Source organism: Photinus pyralis, unplaced genomic scaffold (genome assembly GCF_008802855.1).
Source record: "Photinus pyralis isolate 1611_PpyrPB1 unplaced genomic scaffold, Ppyr1.3 Ppyr1.4_LG4, whole genome shotgun sequence".
Classification (NCBI taxonomy): Eukaryota; Metazoa; Arthropoda; class Insecta; order Coleoptera; family Lampyridae; genus Photinus; species Photinus pyralis.
The window spans coordinates 36,984,194-37,003,748 of record NW_022170511.1 but is presented as its reverse complement, the minus strand read 5'-3'; the positions used below and the strand labels follow the sequence as shown (position 1 = coordinate 37,003,748).

The window sequence follows — 19,555 nt, the reverse complement described above, 5'->3', positions numbered from 1 at the left end:
TGAAGTGAAATACAATTATTTTAACTTCTACCGCATCCATTTACAATAAGTGATTAAACGCGAAATCAATAAGTCAATATGTTGTATTATCTTCCATTATTCATATGAATCACACATCTATTTAACTAAAAGGAATACCGTGTTTTGATTTCATTTTCATTCGAATTTATGCTATAGCCATTTCCATAATTTAATTTATCCAATCACTTTGAGTAAAAGACGGCAAAGGTATTAATCTACAATAATTTTTCGAGGTTTACGCGCCAGTCTAAAAGGTTGAAATTAACAATTTAGCCGTAGTAAGTGCAGGTTCGAGTCTACATCAATTTGAGCGTCGTAATCTGTCAATCAGCTTCGGACAGGACAATGGACGCATCGAGGTGGCACAATGGATAATCAAGAGACGCAAAAACCAAGCGGACAGTCGAGCGATTTGCCTAACACCTCTCTCATAATAATTGATGCGCCGAATATCTACCTTTACGAAGTGATTTATTGAGACTCCTTGAAGCGCTTTCGACCGATGGCAAATTAAATGGATCGAATCGAGTAATCACTGCGTATGACAGACGTAAAGTTGTCACGAAAATTTTTAGTATGAACGATCCGGACGCAGCGGGACCTTCGAGCACCTCTGGGTAGTAATTGTTTACCTTTCCACTTACTAAGTTCGTGTTACAGGGTGAACACAGCAAAACCCGACCCGATTAACTCTGAATTCCTTTACTATAGCTCCGTTTTGAGGGTTATAGCTTTAGCTCTTACCGGCGACGTGGACAGGCAACTAGTTATACCGTGGGTAAGAAAGTTGTTCCGGCCCGAGTATCACAGTGCCCAATTCAGAGAGAAGAGGAACAAGTGAGTCGCTCCTGGGATAGATCAACGCTTTAAAATGTTGTAGGTACCTTCTATACCTAACTTTAACATTGCTGAATGACGAATGCTATGGAATCTTTCGAATTGCACCCCCTTCGGGACCATTACCGGAACTACAGTCCATCGAGCATGAAGAACAGCCTATGGCTCAGTGGGAACTTGATCCAATGTGGCGAGACAGTGTAGCAGCGCTACCAGCTGACTTTCAATATCTCAGCTGTGCCGTACACGAATTCGTAATGGATTGCGAGAAAGATCACGATTTAGACGTTGTAAGATCGCATTCTATTGACACAAACGTCACTAATCCTTTAAGGCCGCTTTACATACTGCAATTTTTCATGCAAGACCATGCAATACGCAATAAAACTTGCCCAGAAGCATGCGCGTTTGAGAAACAGCTAATTCATTTTGGCAATTCACTTGCAATTGCAGGTTAGCGGTCGCGCGCGATTTTTATTGCACTTGCACGTGATATTTTGGGGGAAAGTATTGACAACGCCAGGTTCTAGAATTCCCAAACGTTGAAACTAGACTTTGTTATTATTACTACTATTACTACACAAATTGAAGCTGCGACTGCCTTTTTTCGATTAAAGTGTCTATTCATTTTTACTCAAAACGCATTCAGAATTATAACAACACCTGATGAATTTTGAATAGATAAAGCTTTTAGTTCAATTTTAAATGCGAATGTTGGTAACAAACTATTGCAAAAAGAAAATTGCCGCGTGTAAAACCAAAGTGCAATAATTATTGCATGTACAGTATTTTTGCAATAACTTGCTGCAACTGTATTGCACAAAGAATTGCAGTATGTAAAGCGGCCTTTACCTTAAGATTTTAGACCAAGAATTTCAATTCTTTCTCTTCCTCGCCCGTCCATACGCCTCTCTCCTAAACAGTGATGATCAAACCAAAATTGCCGCATGGCTGCAAACGCTCTGTACCATTAGTGGACGCTCCTGTTCAAGTATGAAAGCCATTAGAAACGATTACATGATGGCACTCCTTGGGTAACTGACCTACAACCTCAATTTACTTGCGCACCAATAACCGTTCTAGATACGTGCACGACTTACGAGTTGCCGGTCCGTTTCGGGAATACCCACCGTGGACGACATTGCGTCCACTAATGGAGGCGGCCAAGTGGTCAGCCGAAACGAAACCCATTACCGATCCGACCGGGCATGAAGCTAACGAATTCCTGGCGGCTTTACCTATTCCCCAAGATGGTGCTTTCTGTTACATTGCACTAACCGGAGATCTCATTGACGGGGCAGTTAGTCAGATGCAGTAAATTGTCGATTAAATAAAATATTTCAATCATTTTATAACATATCCTCAGATCCCTATACTTTCAACATTAGGAAAGGGAAGTATTTATTTCCAGGTGGGTAACCTAACAGGAACAGCTCTGTAGATGTGTCCTTGCCGTCTAGCTCAAAAGTTTGGAGCTAAGTGAACTGAAAATTGTTATTTACAAAAATAATTTGGGGTTGGTAGAGCATTAAAGCGCATTCTCTACGTGTATTTTGATTAAAATATGTTACACGCCCTTTGAGACCATATGTATTTTAATCAAATCATGTAAAAATCACTATTTGTGCACTACAATCATTGGGAACAAAACATACATTTAGTGCAAATTTTGTCGACCAGGTGAATTTTGAACAAAACATGTAAACACCGTTATTTGTCCACCAAGATCGTCGAGAACATGATCAAAGGTAGGTATCATTTCGATACCCAATAGATAAATTTTTGCATTTTTGGGGACCAAGTATATTGGTGTGGAACTCACTTGGATGCACCAATCACTTTTTTTTAAATAATTCTTACTTTACTAACTATAATTCGACTGGCGCAAACTAGCATGAGATGCAAAATTGACTGGGTTCCTAAGCACATGGACAAACTGTTACATGGGTATTTTTGGAATTTATTGGGGGTTTATATTTATACGTTTATGCAACAGTTTTGGGTTATGGGATTTTTTTTGTATTATTTGGATTTGAATTTATTGACCTAATGTTAACTGGTGTTAAGGAAACATAACCGCCTTTCTTTAGCTAATGTTATTATTAGGTACCTCCCACGTATCTTCCCAGTTTTACACAGGGAGAGTTGACTTTTGAAGGAAGCTGGGTGTCACTCAACTGCAAGGAAGTGACAAAGGTTTTATTGCTGTGAAGATTCTCAAGTACCTTTATGGTTACATACTGAGCTAGCTGAAAGTTTATGCGGCGTTTTTTTTGTTGAAAAGAAAGTGCCATTTAAATTCATGTCGCATGGTACATTAAATTAAGACATTTTTCTTTAGGACGGTGTAGTATAGCAACTTCTTTATTATAAAATAGGTATAATAAATGCTTTGCATCTATGCCCAATAAATGTATTTTATGGAATTTTGGCAATGAGAATATTTGGGAGAGGAGTACCTATAATATCAAGAAATTACAGACGATTTTGATGTTGCATCGAGACGACAAAAGTAATATAATTTATTATGAGTCCATCATATGCTACTTAGCCAGCTAAACTTTACAATAATTAACTTGATTCAATTCCCTTTTTAAACTAAAAATTCACAAATGATCTCTCAGATTTTCAGCAATTATTAATGTTTTTAAATGGACCAGTTTCTACCTTCTAACTAAATTTATAGATATCGAAATGTAGTTGTAATGGAAAATTTCTTTTACAAAACAAACCAAACAAATGCAAAATGAAGGTTTTTAATTTACGGTTTAAAGCTCACACTTTCACTAATCAAAATCCTTAAAGGAAACGATCTTTATTGAATATAAACATACACATTTTCTTCAACGTCTCAAAACCATCCTCGAGTAGTCCAACCTTGGAAAAAATTTGATTCTCTTCTAATCCCGGCTCCATTTTTTATTTTTGACCTACAAAGTACATTAAAAATAAAAAGACCCGTGTGTCCTCAATTTTTATTTGCGAGTAAAATAAACCCAAAATAAATTATTGAAAAGCCGTGTTCTTAGTGCGAATCTGAAACGCTTCAGATTAAATACGTCACAAACCTACAACCAATCACGTAGAAGTGAGCCGGCAACCTTGTGCGAGGGTCTGACGTTTGTCGGATTTGACGTTTTACAAATGACATTCTCCTGCAATATTGCCAATTCGTTATGTCATCTGAATGGTTCTATGAGGTGATTGGTCGGGCTTATTACGTCACAGAGCCCGCCACAATCATATCGTTTTGAATAAACCCTTAAAACCGCACTTGTTCATTATTTTTTTGCTAATCAGCATCTATTTTTAAATAAACTTTTACTGTCCAAAAAATGCTTTATGGTTTCAGGTTCACGCTTATTAAATTAGAACTGCGGAATTCAACTATACTGTAAACCCCCATTATGATTCGATGGAATGGAAATTCGTTTATTCAAGTTACACCCTGGCTTTTTTACCAGGTAACTGGAGCTGGTTTTAAATTATCTCGTTAGATTTTAGTTTGAATTGTGCAATATTGTTTTTAAAACAATCACGGACTAACCATACGGTTTCAGTATACGATCTACTAATAGTGCGATTTAATTTATCTTCTGGAACTTTAGCTTTCAAAATTCAAACCTATTTATTGAATGATTGTACCTGCCACTCTAAACTGGAGTCTAAAGATCAGTTATTTTGATGTGATTTCTACGACGGCTCAAAACCAATTCCTCTTCTTCCTTCGTGCGTGGTAGTCCATTACACATTTGCAAAGAACCTGATGTGATTCAGTTGTACTGTAACTTATTTATCATCAATCATAGCTTATCATGTATTAAAATCGGCGACTGAATTTTATCCGGCTATTAAAACAAATTCCATAACTCACCTTGCCTGCGACTGATAGAAAAAGCTTTTTGAAAATATCGTATTAAATGAAATTTAAAACAACCAAATCTTGGAATCCCAGCCGCCTAAGGAAGCCATGGTGCTTAACACTGAGACACCTCAACAAAATTCAACTCTCAACCTCAACCATACAAAAATTCAAAACAAATCAATCTCATTCAAGGGCTCCCGTTACATCAAGCACTGCATTTTGCCCTCAATGAAAAGAAGTGTTCAATGTTTGCAAAACATTGCGGTAATGAATATTTTAGAATTCTTTCAATGCAGATTCATTGCGATTTTTAGTGGCAACGACTGTACCTGTTAACTAACTTAAAACTTGAATCTCTTTTTCAATAAACAAGTAAAACGGTTTTCACCCTAAGGCGAGTAACTTCAGCGCATTTTTCATGAATGACCAGTACTTCCCAAAAGGCCATAGCTACGTGCGCTGTGATTTTATTTACTAGAGGCATATATCGTTGGAAAATGCGCTAAAAAATGAGTTCAAAATTAGTTTTTAAAAATCTTGAAGTAAACCTGACTGTAATTTTTATCGTAACGATTTCGCCTCGTGTAAAAGTGGTTGCGCATGCGTAAATCGAATGTAGGTAGTTCAGTATGACACATGTAAAGGAGGAAGTTATTTTTGTGATACGTGTTTTGCGTGCCGGAATAATATGAAATATTTCAAATTTTTTATTGCCGGGTCAAAAATTGCTGTGATTTTTTTAATTTTTCAAAAACCAAATACTATCCTATGTTTTCATGTTTAAAGATCTCCATATATCAAATTTTATGGTTTTATAATTGTATATAAACCAGATACTGACTAGGAATAAATTAGTCTTCAATTTGGTAGAAGTGACGGTCCACCGCCTTACATTCTACCCTAAATCTGCTCGATCTCATACCGAACTAAAGGTTGTTTTTCACTTGCTCATCATTTTGGTAAATTAAATTAAAAATTAAATTAAATTAAAATTGAGGTTGGTGACATTTGTTAGTTTCCGCCACGGAGAATGATAATCTTGTACTGTTGCAGAAGAATATATAGAAAAACGACAAATCGAAAACCGATATGCTTTGATCTCAACTCCAAACAAGCATTTCGCCTTTCAATTCCAGCGTCGACTCAGTACCTACAATATGCATTCACCAGGCAACCAGATACAACAAAATTTTGTAGGTCAGAACTTACGAGGAATAAAGATAAAACACTCAGGATACCTCGAGAAAAGTGCATAACAATTTCTTAAAGATAAAATTTATATAAAGCCTCCATAATATTTGTATCTGTTTAATATTATGAAAGCAAATTTTTGTCCACTGTATATAACATTCGTGTAAGGACTTGGTTAGGAGGAGTTAGTCGAGTTTTCCGGTTTTTTGTTAAGTTTCATATTAAACAACGGAATTCTTCTAACTGAGTCAGGTACGAGTATATTACCAATTTTAAATAGTTGTGTAAAGTGAAAACCACCGTTCCATTTTAGTGTTAAAATTTTGTCATGTAGGGGATTGTTGAAGTTAGCAATAGAGAACGTGCCCACGTAGTTCTTCTCTGGTAAAAATATATTGAGGTTTTTTCATTGCAATAAAGAAAATCTTGTAAATGGACAGATATTACACGCATGCAATGAACAAAGTTGTAGCTAATCAATTACCTGCATTTATTTTCATTTTATGGATGGGGTACTATTCTTTCAACCCTTAGATTTGACGGTAGGTGGAGACATCTAATTGAGTCTATTTGTAATGAACCCTTTACAAATTGCACTATAAGTAATTGTCTCTACAAGTATATTGTAAATAAAATAAAGGGGTACCTACTATGTAGAAAGGTATAAATTGCGAATACTTTGACGTTACATATTCAACATTTCGAATTAAATTATTTATTTAAAGGCTTGTAAAAAGTTTGCCAACCCATCGCTACAGATCACCCAACACTTTTCAACACTGACACAAAGTATTAATGGAATTAACCTTTCAGTCAAGAGGAAGACTACTGATTAAATTATTTCAATATTCGATGTATTAGACAGGTTGCACGAAAAGTTCTGACCAACGTGTCACTCGGGACATTCAAACATTGTTCTTCCATTTTTCGGATCTAAAATAACCAACAGTCAGTTGTCCTACTAATGGATTTTCCCCCTTCTTTTTAGGTTACACTTTATATGGTAGCATTACGATTACACGGTATTGATATTACATTCACGATCGAAAAGTGCATTTTTTTGTCAAATTACCGACTCTCTAAATTATTAAGCGTTTAGGTACCTAAAATCCGTTAAGCGTAACGTATTTTTACACAATAATTGAGGTAGATGCAGATAGTCACATCGATATTTTCAGTGTGACTTAATGATTATAATACCGATAATACTGATTTTACTTTGCTGCTTATCGAAGGTAGGTATTCCAAATTAACGGCGCCTACTATTTAATTATCCATAACAAAAGAAATTGCGTGATTTATAAAATTGGAGGATTACAGTTAATGGTTTCCATCATAGGTGAGGTGAGGCTTATTGAAATTAATCTTTTAATTAAACTACTAATTATTAGTATTGCAAGTGACATTCAGGTTATAAAGTTTTAAATTAAGTGAAGGTTTAAAATATAATAAAAAATTCTCACTTCGAAATTTGGTGCACTTCCTCTCATACCCTCATTTTGATTAAGTTGGTAGAGCAAAATCTTCATTTATTATTAATTTCGTCGCGGAAACTGTAAAATACATCGGTTTCATGCATTAGAACTAACTTACGAGTATGTGCCCTTTCCGTTTTGGTGCATTTTTTGGGAACCTCGTTGAAAGCGCAACAAAAAACGCCACCGCAATAGACAGAGGCAAGATTGTAGCGAATATTCCAGAATGCGCCATGAAAGATTAGTGATCGGAGATAAAGAACGAAGGCGCATGTGACGCAATCTTGTCGGAAAATATGACGTGTTTGTTCGAGAATATTCGGGAGCGTTCGGGATCTTTTGAGTAAGAACAAAAGCACAAACACAAGCTCATGACATGCAAACAACAATAAAAGTAGGTTATGCATTACAGGTTGTAGTAATTCATGGAAACCTTCCTTTTGTTCCAAACAAAAACCCGTGAAGATGTACGCATTTTTTTAATTCGTATAATAAACAATCGTAAGGAGATATACGGAGGTGCTTTCGCAGACCAGACGTTTGACGAAATTTGTTTTGCATCAATTAATCAAGTAGCTATGAATACGGAAACATTCCACTTCAAAATGTGACAGATTCAAAATGCTATCGTCAAGAGGTGTACAACTAGTGAGAAGTTCAAAACTTTTAAAGAATTACCAAAAAATATCCTGCACCAGTGTTCGCAATTCGGGAGGAGAGTGCGTCGCCCATTTTCTTAAACATTTAACCTTAATTCTCATTTAAGGTGGATTTATCGTCGCCCTCCGCCCAGACAGCCCGAGATATTATATAAGCTGGGCGAATTTGTGTCGGCGGTGTCATGGTGGTGGATACTGTGGCATCTGTGGACCGAACCTGGTCATGTCATTGTGAGTAATTTCTCAAACGTGAAGATTTTAGTGTAGAGAACGATTTTTAGGGTGAATTTCACTATCCAAATCCTCGCCTATGGACTAATGAGGAATTGGGTATTTCAGGATTTTGTCAATGCAATTAATTTCAGGTACTTTGACGAGGTTAAGATTTGATGCAATTCATGATAATAAACTTGCTTGATTGGTAGTGAAACCAAAAGGGCCCAGTTAACTTACGTGTTTAATTGCGAAGGTTACTTTACAACAGGGTTTTACACCCACAGCAGAACACCATGCAATTTTTGGCTATTACAAAATTCTATTTATTTGGCCAACAAATATAGTAGGGGAGCTAGCTCGAAATCCACTGAACGAGAGTGATAAAATTCCACTTTGGCCTATCCGGGTATGCTAAATCGATCGTCTGCCGCCTCAGGTCATATGACGGATGCGGTACTTCTTGGCGATACCAATTTTCAATGGTTGTTTTTGAGAAAATAAGTTATACACCAAATGAAAACGTTTATATAATAGCTCTTAAAAAAATATTTAAAAAATCGGTACCTAAAAGAGATCTGATATAACCGAAAGCTCCCTCGCTCCCACGAAGCGGATTCATACGGTTTCTATTCGGGTCCAAACTACACATTGGTCGTTAACACATATACGGTTTAGTTTCGGTTCGGTTACGTTTTTGGCAAGTAATGCACTGGAAACCAATCTCACACTGTACAGTGTACACATTGATTAATAATGTTAACGCAGAAGGTTGTGGCCATATCTAACAAGTAGTTACTACAAAATAAGAACAAAATATATCAATGCAAATCAAGGATTTATTATTATTACAGTGCACACACACACAAATCACACGCACCTACAACTGAGGTAACTGAGCAAAGGCACTAACGACAAACGCAATGGCGATCTCAACAAACGAGTAGTATGAGGTCGCTGTTGGTGTAGTTGTCACCCTCTGTCACCCATATTTATATCTTAGATGTATAAGAAGTAAGGTCAGATTCATTGCATATCCATAGGATATACCTGATAACAGCCATAACACATTCTTTAGATTATTTTTCACATTTAACAGTCGACCAATGAAAACGCCGTATTCAAAGCTACTGGAGAGAATTATTTCGGATATTTTTCGGATATACCCCTGCTTGTTGCTAGGCAGTGAAAATATTTTTGAAACAAATAGCAACCCATGTCTATAAAGACATTTGTTTAACAACGCTTAGTAATCGTAATTTTGACATTTGTAAGTTAATACAAGTTTAGTGCAACATTTTCTCTAAAATGAGTCGTTTCGGTGTAGAATCGCTACAAAATATACAAGAAAAAACTAAGGAAAATGTGCCGTTAAACACCATTAAAACGAAAAACATGGTTTGGAAACAGTTTTCTTCCTTTTGCGCCGACAGGAATTATGAATTAATGGAAACCACTTCAAATGAACAACTTGCTGACACAGATTGGGCTTTCAACATGCGAAAATCGAACGGAGAAAATTATAAAGAAAATGTGGTGAAAACTATGTGGAACCAGACTGCAAAAATGATACAAGACAAGTACTTCAACGAATTCAACAGAGAGAGCTATGATGAACGTCTGGAACGAAAATACACCAGAGGGATTGCAACGAAAATTATTTATTATCATTTCCGTGGAATTGGCTTGGAGGGGTAATGAAGGACTAACGACACTCGTGCATCACTTTAAGGAGGAATTGGGAAACGATGGTATTTATACTGGTAGAATTGAATACAATCCTGTGTTCACAAAGACAACACAAGGTGGAGAACGGAAGTGCGCAAATAGTAAGTGGCTAATTGCAAATGAAGAGGCTCTCGATTACTGTCCGGTAAGGTTGTTAAAGAAGTTATTGTCTTTTTGAGGTAAAAATATAAAGACGGACCGTTTATTTTTAACTGTAAACCCCAATTGGAGAGATTTGCAAGGTGTTGGCTGGTACAAAGACGTTCCTGTAGGAAAAAATGTTATGGGAAAATGGATGAACGATTCTGCAAAACGCGCTGGGCTTAACACTACCGACAAGAAAATAACGAACCACTCGAGCAGGGCCACTGCTGTATCCACACTTGCAAAATCTGGAGTTGAAGAGCAGCAAATTATTAAAATCACCGGGCACTCCAATGCCAATTCAATAAAACCATACTTGCAGCTAGATAAGTAGCACCATGAACAAATATTAAAGAAAATGCGGCAAGATCCTACATCTACAGTTGAAATGAATTCGGCTACCTCCACAAGCTATAATGCCCCTAAAACAAACAATAATGTCTACAACAACTCTACCTTCAATTGTACTAATCTTTACTTAAATTAATTGTATGCAATCTGCAGTTTTGTAATTGTGTAATGTAAATAACTTAATGATTATTGGTGATAAATTATTAAATTTCAAATAAAAAATCTTGCAACTAAGACAAGAATTGGTGAAGTGGTTTACTTTCCAAATTTGAAAAATAATCTAGCCAAATACCCCTCGAGCATCAAAATTAATCGAATATTTCCCTTAAGTTTGGCTGCATTGCAACGGGCGGTGTCAAATTTTGGGCTCGGGATTTTTGTTCTGCCAAATTTGTCACCACACCGTTGCTATGCAACCAAACTTTCGGGAAATATTCGATAATTTTGAAGCTCTCGGGTATTACTACTGACAATTCAATGCGATTATTCAATGACACTTGTCAAACTTCCACCACTGAAATGACGCGAAATTTTGTCGTATTAACCGGAACATTCTTCTTAGTTTGTTAATCAATTTCGACAACCGTCTTATCACCACATCTTTTAATTTAATCACTCATAACGAATTAGCTTGGAGCACAAAAGTTCGAATAGAATCAATAGCAAAATGAAAAGCAACTTCCATAATTTATTTTGACGTTTATTGTTGTCATGGAAATACATTCGCGTGGGTAATTATGCTTAATTTTTCTTTTGATTCATTGAATAGTCCTCCGAATACCATTCGTAGTCGAAGTATTTGTAGATTATTTTTGAGCTGCTGCTCCACTCATGCTAGTTACGCTTTTTAATACCACTCGCGCAAGCGCTCGTGGTATTAATCAGCGTAACTAGCATTCGTGACAGCACCTCAAAAATATTCGACAATACTTCGACTACTTATGGTATTATATATGATAATATCCCCCGCCTACTCAGAGAAGACACCTGAAAAGAATATTTAAGCCGTATATAGGTACTTAGTACATTCCATGTATACTCATAGCACATGCAACCTATGAATCTTAACACATCTGGCTTTTTAAATCATTGAGTGTTCTGTATAGTTTTGTACATTTGCACCCCTTTTGCATCTTTTGTATCTTTTGTATCATTTGTATCTTTTGCATCTTTTGTATCTTTTTTATCTTTTGTATCTCCTTTTATCTTTTGTAACTTGCCAAATTAAACTTTAGAAAATGGGGGGGGGGGTAAACACATGTTCTACCCTTCATAATGAAAGGTCTCATCGAAATAAATTGCCCTTCTTTTTGTCCTCTTATCAAAGTACGGGGTGGAGAGGAAAGGGGGGGGGGGGGGGAGAGGAACAAGTTTTCTCCTTCATGGTAATCTAATGAAATGTCTCAACGAAAGGAATTAATTTATACTAACCATAGTCTTCCTCCTCGATCCCTTGTCGTGATCGGTTATAATTCCTTATATCTTAAGAGTGAATTGTCAAAGGAAAGTACCTAAAAAGGGCGATTGGGACGTTTGGAAGAAATATAGCCATTGGGCATTTAAATAAAATTTGATACAAATAGCCACTTGCAATAAAACCAAATTTAACGCCAGTTTCAAAATTTCGTTTTGCGCCTGCGCAGTGCCAACTCTCTTATTTATGGAAGGATTTAAATGAAATTTGATACATAGCCACTTGGAATAAAAGCAAATGTAGCGCCATTTTCTAAATTTAGTTTTGTGTAGGATGTGCAGTGCCAACTTTCTTATTTATGGAAGAAATTTCGAAGGGGTGTTTAAAAAAAAATGTGCTTTACCTGCACAAGGGTTGTGCACAATTTGTACTTGTTCAATTCGTGGGTACCTTAACTTTGCATACTGTGTTCTGAATCTGAGCCTTGCTTCCTGACTTTGATCCTTAACTTCTTAACTTTGAGTCTAGGGTCTTTTTTACCGTTAGTAAAGATATGAAGGATGAGAATCTTTTAAAAACTAATTTTTTTCCTTGATTAAGTATTATGTTGTGTTTTTGAAAAACATATACCCTCATCTCATCCTCAAGAACCTTTAATATTTCTCTGTTCTTTGTTAAGGTGACTTGTTTTGGACGGGAGTAAAATAATCTCATGCGTAAAACTCGGCAGCCGAAGGCGAGCTCGATTCGCTCGCCTGGCTCACAATATAGTACATTATACATCAAGGGAGAGAAATGCATTATTTTTCCCGCGGTGCGATTTGTAGCCAGAGGGCGAAGCGAAGCGGAGCCCGAGGGCTACAAAGCACCAAGGGAAAATGGCATTTCGCTCCAGAGGTGTATATACTATTTTTTGCATTCGCGTCGACGTTTACCTATACTCTTTAAATGAATTGATGGTTCTTTGAAGATTATAACCACATATTAATCAGGTTAGTGGAGAATTAAGTATAACCGTGGCAACCAATAAATTAAAATTTAATCATGTTAGTCGAGAATTCAGATAAACCATGGCAACAGATAAACAAACAATGTTTGCTGTTGAAAAAGTGCGTGAATTAAAATGGAAGTTGCGGGTTGTTCTGAAGAACCTTATGAAATTACAAACGCCGCTAACGCTGCTGTCGTGAATTTACTACCTGATAAGTCGAAAAAGTTGTATGAAGCAGCATATAAAGGTTTTAAAGACTGGTGCATAGAAAAAGATGTCGCGACCGTCACCGACAATGTTATGTTGGTTTACTTTAGCGAAAAAGCCAAAAAGTACAAATGTTCAACGGTATGGGCACAATATTCCATGGTGAGGTCTTGTATGCTCATTTACGACAATGTTGACATCAACAAATTTCCAAAATTGATATCATTTTTAAAAAGGAATTCTGATGGATATTCTCCGAAAAAATCGAAAATATTTAATAGAGAAGAGGTGGAAAAATTCTTGCTTGAAGCTGACGATGATACCCATCTTATGCGAAAGGTAAAATTGCGTTTACTTAACGTATTAAACATTGCTAACCATTTCCTCTTTAGGTTGCGTTGATTTTTGGAATATCTGGCGCATGTCGCACTGACGAATTGGTCAATATGACACTGGATAACGTTGAAGATGTGGGGTCTTCTTTCATAATTACCCTGCCACATACAAAAAACAAAACATCCAGAACGTTCGTTATAGCGAGTAATGAAGGCGGTAAAGTGGATTTTCTTCAGATAATTCGCAAATACACGTCCCTTCGACCTGGAACTAACCATGGACGATTTTTTGTTTTCTACAAGAACGGAAAATGTACTCAGCCGGTTGGGAAAAACACGCTTGGCAAGGTGCCAAATATGATCGCCAATTACTTAAAATTACCAAACCCAGAACTCTATACGGGGCACTGCATGAGGCGTTCCTCCACCACTCTATTGGCGGATGCTGGAGCTGACATCACCACTATAAAACGGCATGGTGGGTGGAAGTCCACCACAGTCGCGGAAAGCTACATTGAGAACTCTGTGGCCAACAAAACGAAGATTGCAAATCAGATTATTCAAGGTAGCACTACCTCAAATGTCAATATAACATCGGGAGCCAGTTCTGATTCGAATCTATTGATTAATAAAATTCCAGCGGTAAATTTTACAAAATGTGAAAATATAACGTTTAATTTAAATATAAACAATGTACCTTTTTAAGTTTGAGTTAATATAACCTATATAAATATCAGGGAGTTTTCATTATCATTATTTCTCAAGGGACTGAAATGCAATTTCTGTCCCTGTTTTGTGATCATAGAAACGGATTTTTACCCTCGCGAGTGCAAAAAATTGTTTAAAGCGCATTTGTCCATTTAAAAGGAAATATAGCATTAATAGTTATTTGTATACTTAGGCCGCGAAGTCATTCTTTAACGTACCGAAAAGAAGATTGGCGCCGAGGCCGCTTGCGGCCGAGGCAAGGCAACTTTGAGGGCGTTAAAGAATGACGCGGCCGTGGTATACACAACATTTTTTGTGCAATTGTGTAGAATCGTCAATAAATAAAAATGAGATTTCAAAAATAATAATTTTCGTCGCAAATAGAAAGACGGCCAATTTTCATTTTACCATGGAAATGAGATAAACAATGAATAATTTTTCGTGAAAGAAAAGTCAAAATGTGTGACTCCGAAAGTGATTCTTCGATATCCGGAACTCCTCCGGAAATAAAACTTGTTGTGAATTCTGCTGTGTTGCAGTTATGAGTTAGTACCTGAAAAATCGAAGCGGCAGTACGAAAAATGCTACAAGGACTTCAAGTGTACCTGTCAGTTTGAGTTCTAATGAAAATCAAAATGTTACAGTTTCAAAGTATAACCGCTTCTAACACTTTACACTTTATTTCAGGAGTAAGTATAAGTAACAATACGAACTGTTCGCTTAATATTAACATTTATCCAAAAGATTTGTAATTACCTACATGCTGATTGTCAAAATATATGTGACATTGTCTTACTTTAACGGCCGTCGCTATGACAGCGGCCGCGAAAGTGAATTTCGCGGCCGCCATGGTGAACGCGAAGTTGTTGTTTCGCGTCCAATTGCACAAAAAATCGTTTATGTGTCTTTGAAATTGACTAATATACGCATTTAAAGCGTATTTAATAGTTTCTGAATAAATAAAATGATTTTTTAATTTATGTAATTTCAAGTTATTGTAAAAGTTGCAAGATTCGATGGGATGGGATAAATTCAATGAACGTAGAAAAATTTTTTATAAAATGGCGGCTTCCGAGATATTGGCCCGTATGAATAAAAGTAAGCAAATGCTTATACTTGCAAATTTCAAAGTAAATACTCGTAAGTGCTCCTTCCCACTGGGCGACTTAGCAGCACTGTTAAGCAGAAAGACAGGACGCAGTGCAGCGCTGCTAAACAAACCAGTATAAAGGGACACTTATGAGTATTTACTTTGAATTTTTCAAGTATAAGCATTTGCTTATTTTTATTCATACGGGCCATTGACATCAACTTCCTTATTTTTAATGGACGCCATATTGGATTTTTACGTCACTCGATAGAGAAAAAATTACACCAGTGATACTAAACACTTAGTATTTCATTTTGGTATCAACCTTACATTTTTGCCTCGAAGTTTACAATGTGTTTCTTATGGAAATAATTCTATGGCTGATTATGATTGAAATCAAATTCGTTCTTATTTATGGAGGCATTTAAATAAAATTTGATACATAGCCACTTGGAATAAAAGCAAATGTAGCGCCATTTTCCAAATTTGGTTTTGTGTAGGATGCGTGCAGTACCAACTTTCTTATTTATTGTTTGTTCAATTTAGGTAAGACTAAGTACCCAATTTGTGTTCTTGATGTTTGTCGTGAGATCTCGCTTGATCCATCGATAGGTGTATCGCGATGGTTCTTGTGGTAGGTTGACAGTACCGTTACCTGCAGGCTGCAAGTGCAGTTTTATTCATTGATATAGCTGAATCATTTGAAGTAGGTACACTGTAATAAATCATGATGCACCTAAATAGGTTTCGCTTAGTCGCAACTTTTGGAAGGTTTTAGGGGTGTAAAAATCATTTGTATAAAGTGTATAAAACGCGGGAGGGTTCCATTGCATAACTTGACATACACATAAAGCTTTTAATTTAAATTAAAGGACGTAAATGCGGAGAAAAGTAAAAAATTAAAAAAACACACATTCACAATGAAAAATGCGAGTACAGATTAAACCGATAGGAGCTATTCCAAAACGCAAACTCATTTAACCATTGATTACAAAAAGCTCCCTCGCAAAGAATATCCATTACAAGCGCAAACAAAAACACAAAACGACCGCAGTGTCATCTTTTTGGTTACATACGAAATTAAATAAAATGAAAAACGTCTTTAGCTTGACATGTTCTGTAGTTAGACGGGCCGTAAGGACGAATTTCGGTCTGCAAGAATGGAAATATAGCATTATAGTGATCCTTATGGGTATTGCCCTTTCATGGAAATAACTGTCATCTATTTTGTAGATAAGATCGTAATTGAATCGGCTTGACGGCAGATTTGCACACGGACCACTGCATGGAATGGGTACACTATTATTTTGAATACAGTCTCGTAGAAATATTGCGTCGCCAACAATACGAGAGGGTGATTTTATACTGCTTATATAAGGTGAATTTTGTTACGCTGAGGTAATCGAATTATTTTTATGTAATGGAGTAAAGTTTACTGAAATTGGAAACTCGCAATAGTATAATTTGAGTTCAAACGATAGGAATCGTAACAGAACTGCCAAAGTGTTATACGCGTTCTTTTGAAATTTACGCGATAAATTTAATATTTAGTCAAACGTTCGGCGCGCCCCCGAAACCGACCGTGAAAACTGTTTATTATTTCATTCCAAAGTATTTAAGAAATGCGATTCGTTAGGCTTCCTAAACGCGTATTTATAGTTTTAGACGGGAATAAAGAATGACCACCACCAGGAGTAAATCGTTTTGAATTCCTTATATTTTTATGTTCGAGTTTGTTTGGGGTTTACATAAGAAGCTTCATTCGAGAAATGCTCTTGAATATTTATTAGAAATGGAATTGTGGTTTATATTTCTTTTTCTGCATGAGTGAAGTCGTGAAACTTTTCCATTTGTTATAAATTATGTATATGTGGGCATGTGGCGATACTGGCTTCAATTTATTTTAATATGTTGTAGGGAACATATATCACGGTCACTGTTTAAGCAATTTGGACAAATAAATAGATCACTTCAAATTATACGCATTAATTTCTAAACAAATTCATATTTTGGCAATGTGGTTTAGTAGATAGGACAAATAAACCTAATTAATGTAAACACGGTCGCCATTTTATCCAACTAAATCACAATTTTTGGCATATTGCGCCATTGTTTTATATTTATGACGTTGTTTCTACAATATGGGTGTAAAGCCTACCAAATTATTTGCAGGTGATGCCGCATTATTATTCATCGATATACTAACTAACGGGCTTTGTGCAATCGTTGATTGCTCCTTTACAGAGAAGCCAAAGAAGACAAATCGATTGCAATTAAAGAGTAAAAGTTTCACTGACCCACAATTGTTACACAATATTATTAAACTCAGAAAGAGGAGACAAATAAGAAAAGAAAATGCTTGTAGTAACGGGGAATCATGAATCATAATTAGACACTTTCACGAAGTTATTGCATTGTATTCCATAAGTGAATCCAGGAAATTACTCATAAGCTTTTTAGTTCAATTCAATGTTCACTTGTTATTGTAGTATTTGTAACAGTTATATATTCCAAGTATCTGCATATAAATTATTATTGATTGAGTATCGCTGTATTATTTGTTTGAGGTTCACTGTAATCTGTATTTGGCAAATGCAAATCGAATTCGTGCGTGGCGAATTAATCATAGGTTCATTCGTTCAGACCCGTTGGGTGCACATTTTCACTTCTTTCCCCTGGTGGTACTTGTTAATCGTTTAAGAGCAGTTGTGTGCATCGCTAAAAATCGTATTGAATGTTACTGGCGACGCACGACCTCAAATTAGTTTTGAATCGAGATACATTTTTTCTCTCATGTGGAGGCTATAAATCGAATTCATAGTGGATGCACAGGTAAGTACGGGCATTTTCCCTTTATCTCGTCTGTTCTTTTTAGGATTTTGGCATTTGATCCTTCAACCATTGCCGTATTAGTACACCTGTTCAATTAGACTTAGCTGTTTATCAATTCGGGGAATGCTGCCGTGCACGCAAAATCAACACCTTATCTAAGTTAACCTACAGACAGCGCTTGCAGCGAAGATAAAGAAATTGAGCCAATGGGTCGTTTGTGTTCACCTATCTTTCTTTCAAATAATTAAGGTTGTAATTAGTGGGTCTCTCCTCCTTCGGGAATTATACCAATGTTAATTGTTGTTAAACTTAAAAGTCGTTCATTCGCAACTAAGTAATTTCAATTAACTTATGATCGATTTGATTTCGGTGGTGTTACTTATGTGGATGTGTTGCCTTCTACAGAGATAGTGGGGCGTTGTTAACGTTTTCGATCGTGGATCGAGATACAAGTATTCTGTTGTTTACTTTTTGGGATACTTTTACATTATGGAGATTGTTGTAAATTGTTAACGTAACGCAATCGATTACAAATTAAATAGAGATGTCAAGTTTAATTTTGAAACCGAATTCTTAAGAATTGTAATAACGGTAAATAAAGCACGTTCTATGCGCGGTCCGTGCACAGTCTACTTGGAGGGTGCCGAAAAAGTCGCGTTGAAACCTGCCTGCCTGTGATTGGCTGTTTCGAAACTCGAATAGCAGCTTACAGTGCGCGGTCCTGAGTTCATTGGATTTCAACATCGATCGGAGCGAGACCAAGACCGCACTCCAAATCCTAGTACACATTAACAATAGACAAGGTATTTATAAACCGGTCAGCATTATCGCTTTGTAGTTTATAGTCTTTGTTGTTCGCCCCGTCGTAGACTATTGCATTGTCGTTTGAATTTGTGTTATTGTAAAGGCGGTTTAATCACCTACTAGGGTTGCATTCAAATAAGTGCTTGGAGCACTGTTTGCTTTCATTTTAACAACTAGAGCCTGGAGACGTTACTACACGCATTTACAGCAGTTTGTTTTGATTTTCGATCTAATTGTATACTAATTTATGAAACGAGAACTAAGTTTCTTTCTGTACTCGGCGGTTTTAGAGTAAATATTTTGGTTTTTGACTAACGTAATAAAGACAGATTTTCCTTTCTATGCAGTGAATTTTTGTGAATGAATGAGTTAACCCTACTTTTACAGGAACGTACCGCCTCAACCCCCATCTCTTTTGACGTGTGTTATTTACAGCAAAAAGGCGATTTTCTAAGAGAAAAAGAACGTTATAGGTTTTAATAAAGACTTGATTTTTATTCATTTATCCTTTCCCATTTCCTCGAGGCCAGAAGAGGATCATCGACTGAAGGTAGCCGGCGCCCAACAACAATCATGTAAGAAAAACCACCCCTAAATAAAATAGTTTGAGAAAGAAAAGGTAGGAAGAGTTGAAAAGTAACCAGCCGGTTACATCATCCATATTTACTGATCTCTGGCGATTGAATTCAT

General features: G+C 36.4%; 4 protein-coding genes across 4 annotated transcripts; all 4 read left to right on the top strand.

Annotated features, from left to right (window-relative positions):
* Positions 1-516: 516 nt before the first annotated feature.
* LOC116169553 lies at positions 517-2,177 on the top strand. Its single transcript, XM_031485669.1, has 5 exons — positions 517-638; positions 682-858; positions 902-1,148; positions 1,717-1,892; positions 1,942-2,177. Exons 1-5 carry the CDS (start codon positions 598-600, stop codon positions 2,174-2,176), a joined length of 876 nt encoding a protein of 291 aa, XP_031341529.1. The 5' UTR covers positions 517-597; the 3' UTR covers position 2,177.
* A 5,804-nt stretch (positions 2,178-7,981) lies between these two features.
* Positions 7,982-8,496, top strand: LOC116167642 (NADH dehydrogenase [ubiquinone] 1 beta subcomplex subunit 2, mitochondrial-like). Its single transcript, XM_031483067.1, has 3 exons — positions 7,982-8,108; positions 8,156-8,279; positions 8,330-8,496. Exons 1-3 carry the CDS (start codon positions 8,011-8,013, stop codon positions 8,405-8,407), a joined length of 300 nt encoding a protein of 99 aa, XP_031338927.1. The 5' UTR covers positions 7,982-8,010; the 3' UTR covers positions 8,408-8,496.
* Positions 8,497-9,535: 1,039 nt separating this feature from the next.
* On the top strand, positions 9,536-10,467 carry LOC116169118. The gene is made up of 2 exons (XM_031485144.1): positions 9,536-10,090; positions 10,169-10,467. The coding sequence occupies exons 1-2, from the start codon at positions 9,871-9,873 to the stop codon at positions 10,465-10,467; spliced, it is 519 nt and encodes a 172-aa protein (XP_031341004.1). The 5' UTR covers positions 9,536-9,870.
* Positions 10,468-12,680: 2,213 nt separating this feature from the next.
* LOC116167595 lies at positions 12,681-14,260 on the top strand. The gene is made up of 3 exons (XM_031482986.1): positions 12,681-12,890; positions 12,950-13,435; positions 13,489-14,260. Exons 2-3 carry the CDS (start codon positions 13,022-13,024, stop codon positions 14,134-14,136), a joined length of 1,062 nt encoding a protein of 353 aa, XP_031338846.1. The 5' UTR covers positions 12,681-12,890; positions 12,950-13,021; the 3' UTR covers positions 14,137-14,260.
* Positions 14,261-19,555: the final 5,295 nt, after the last annotated feature.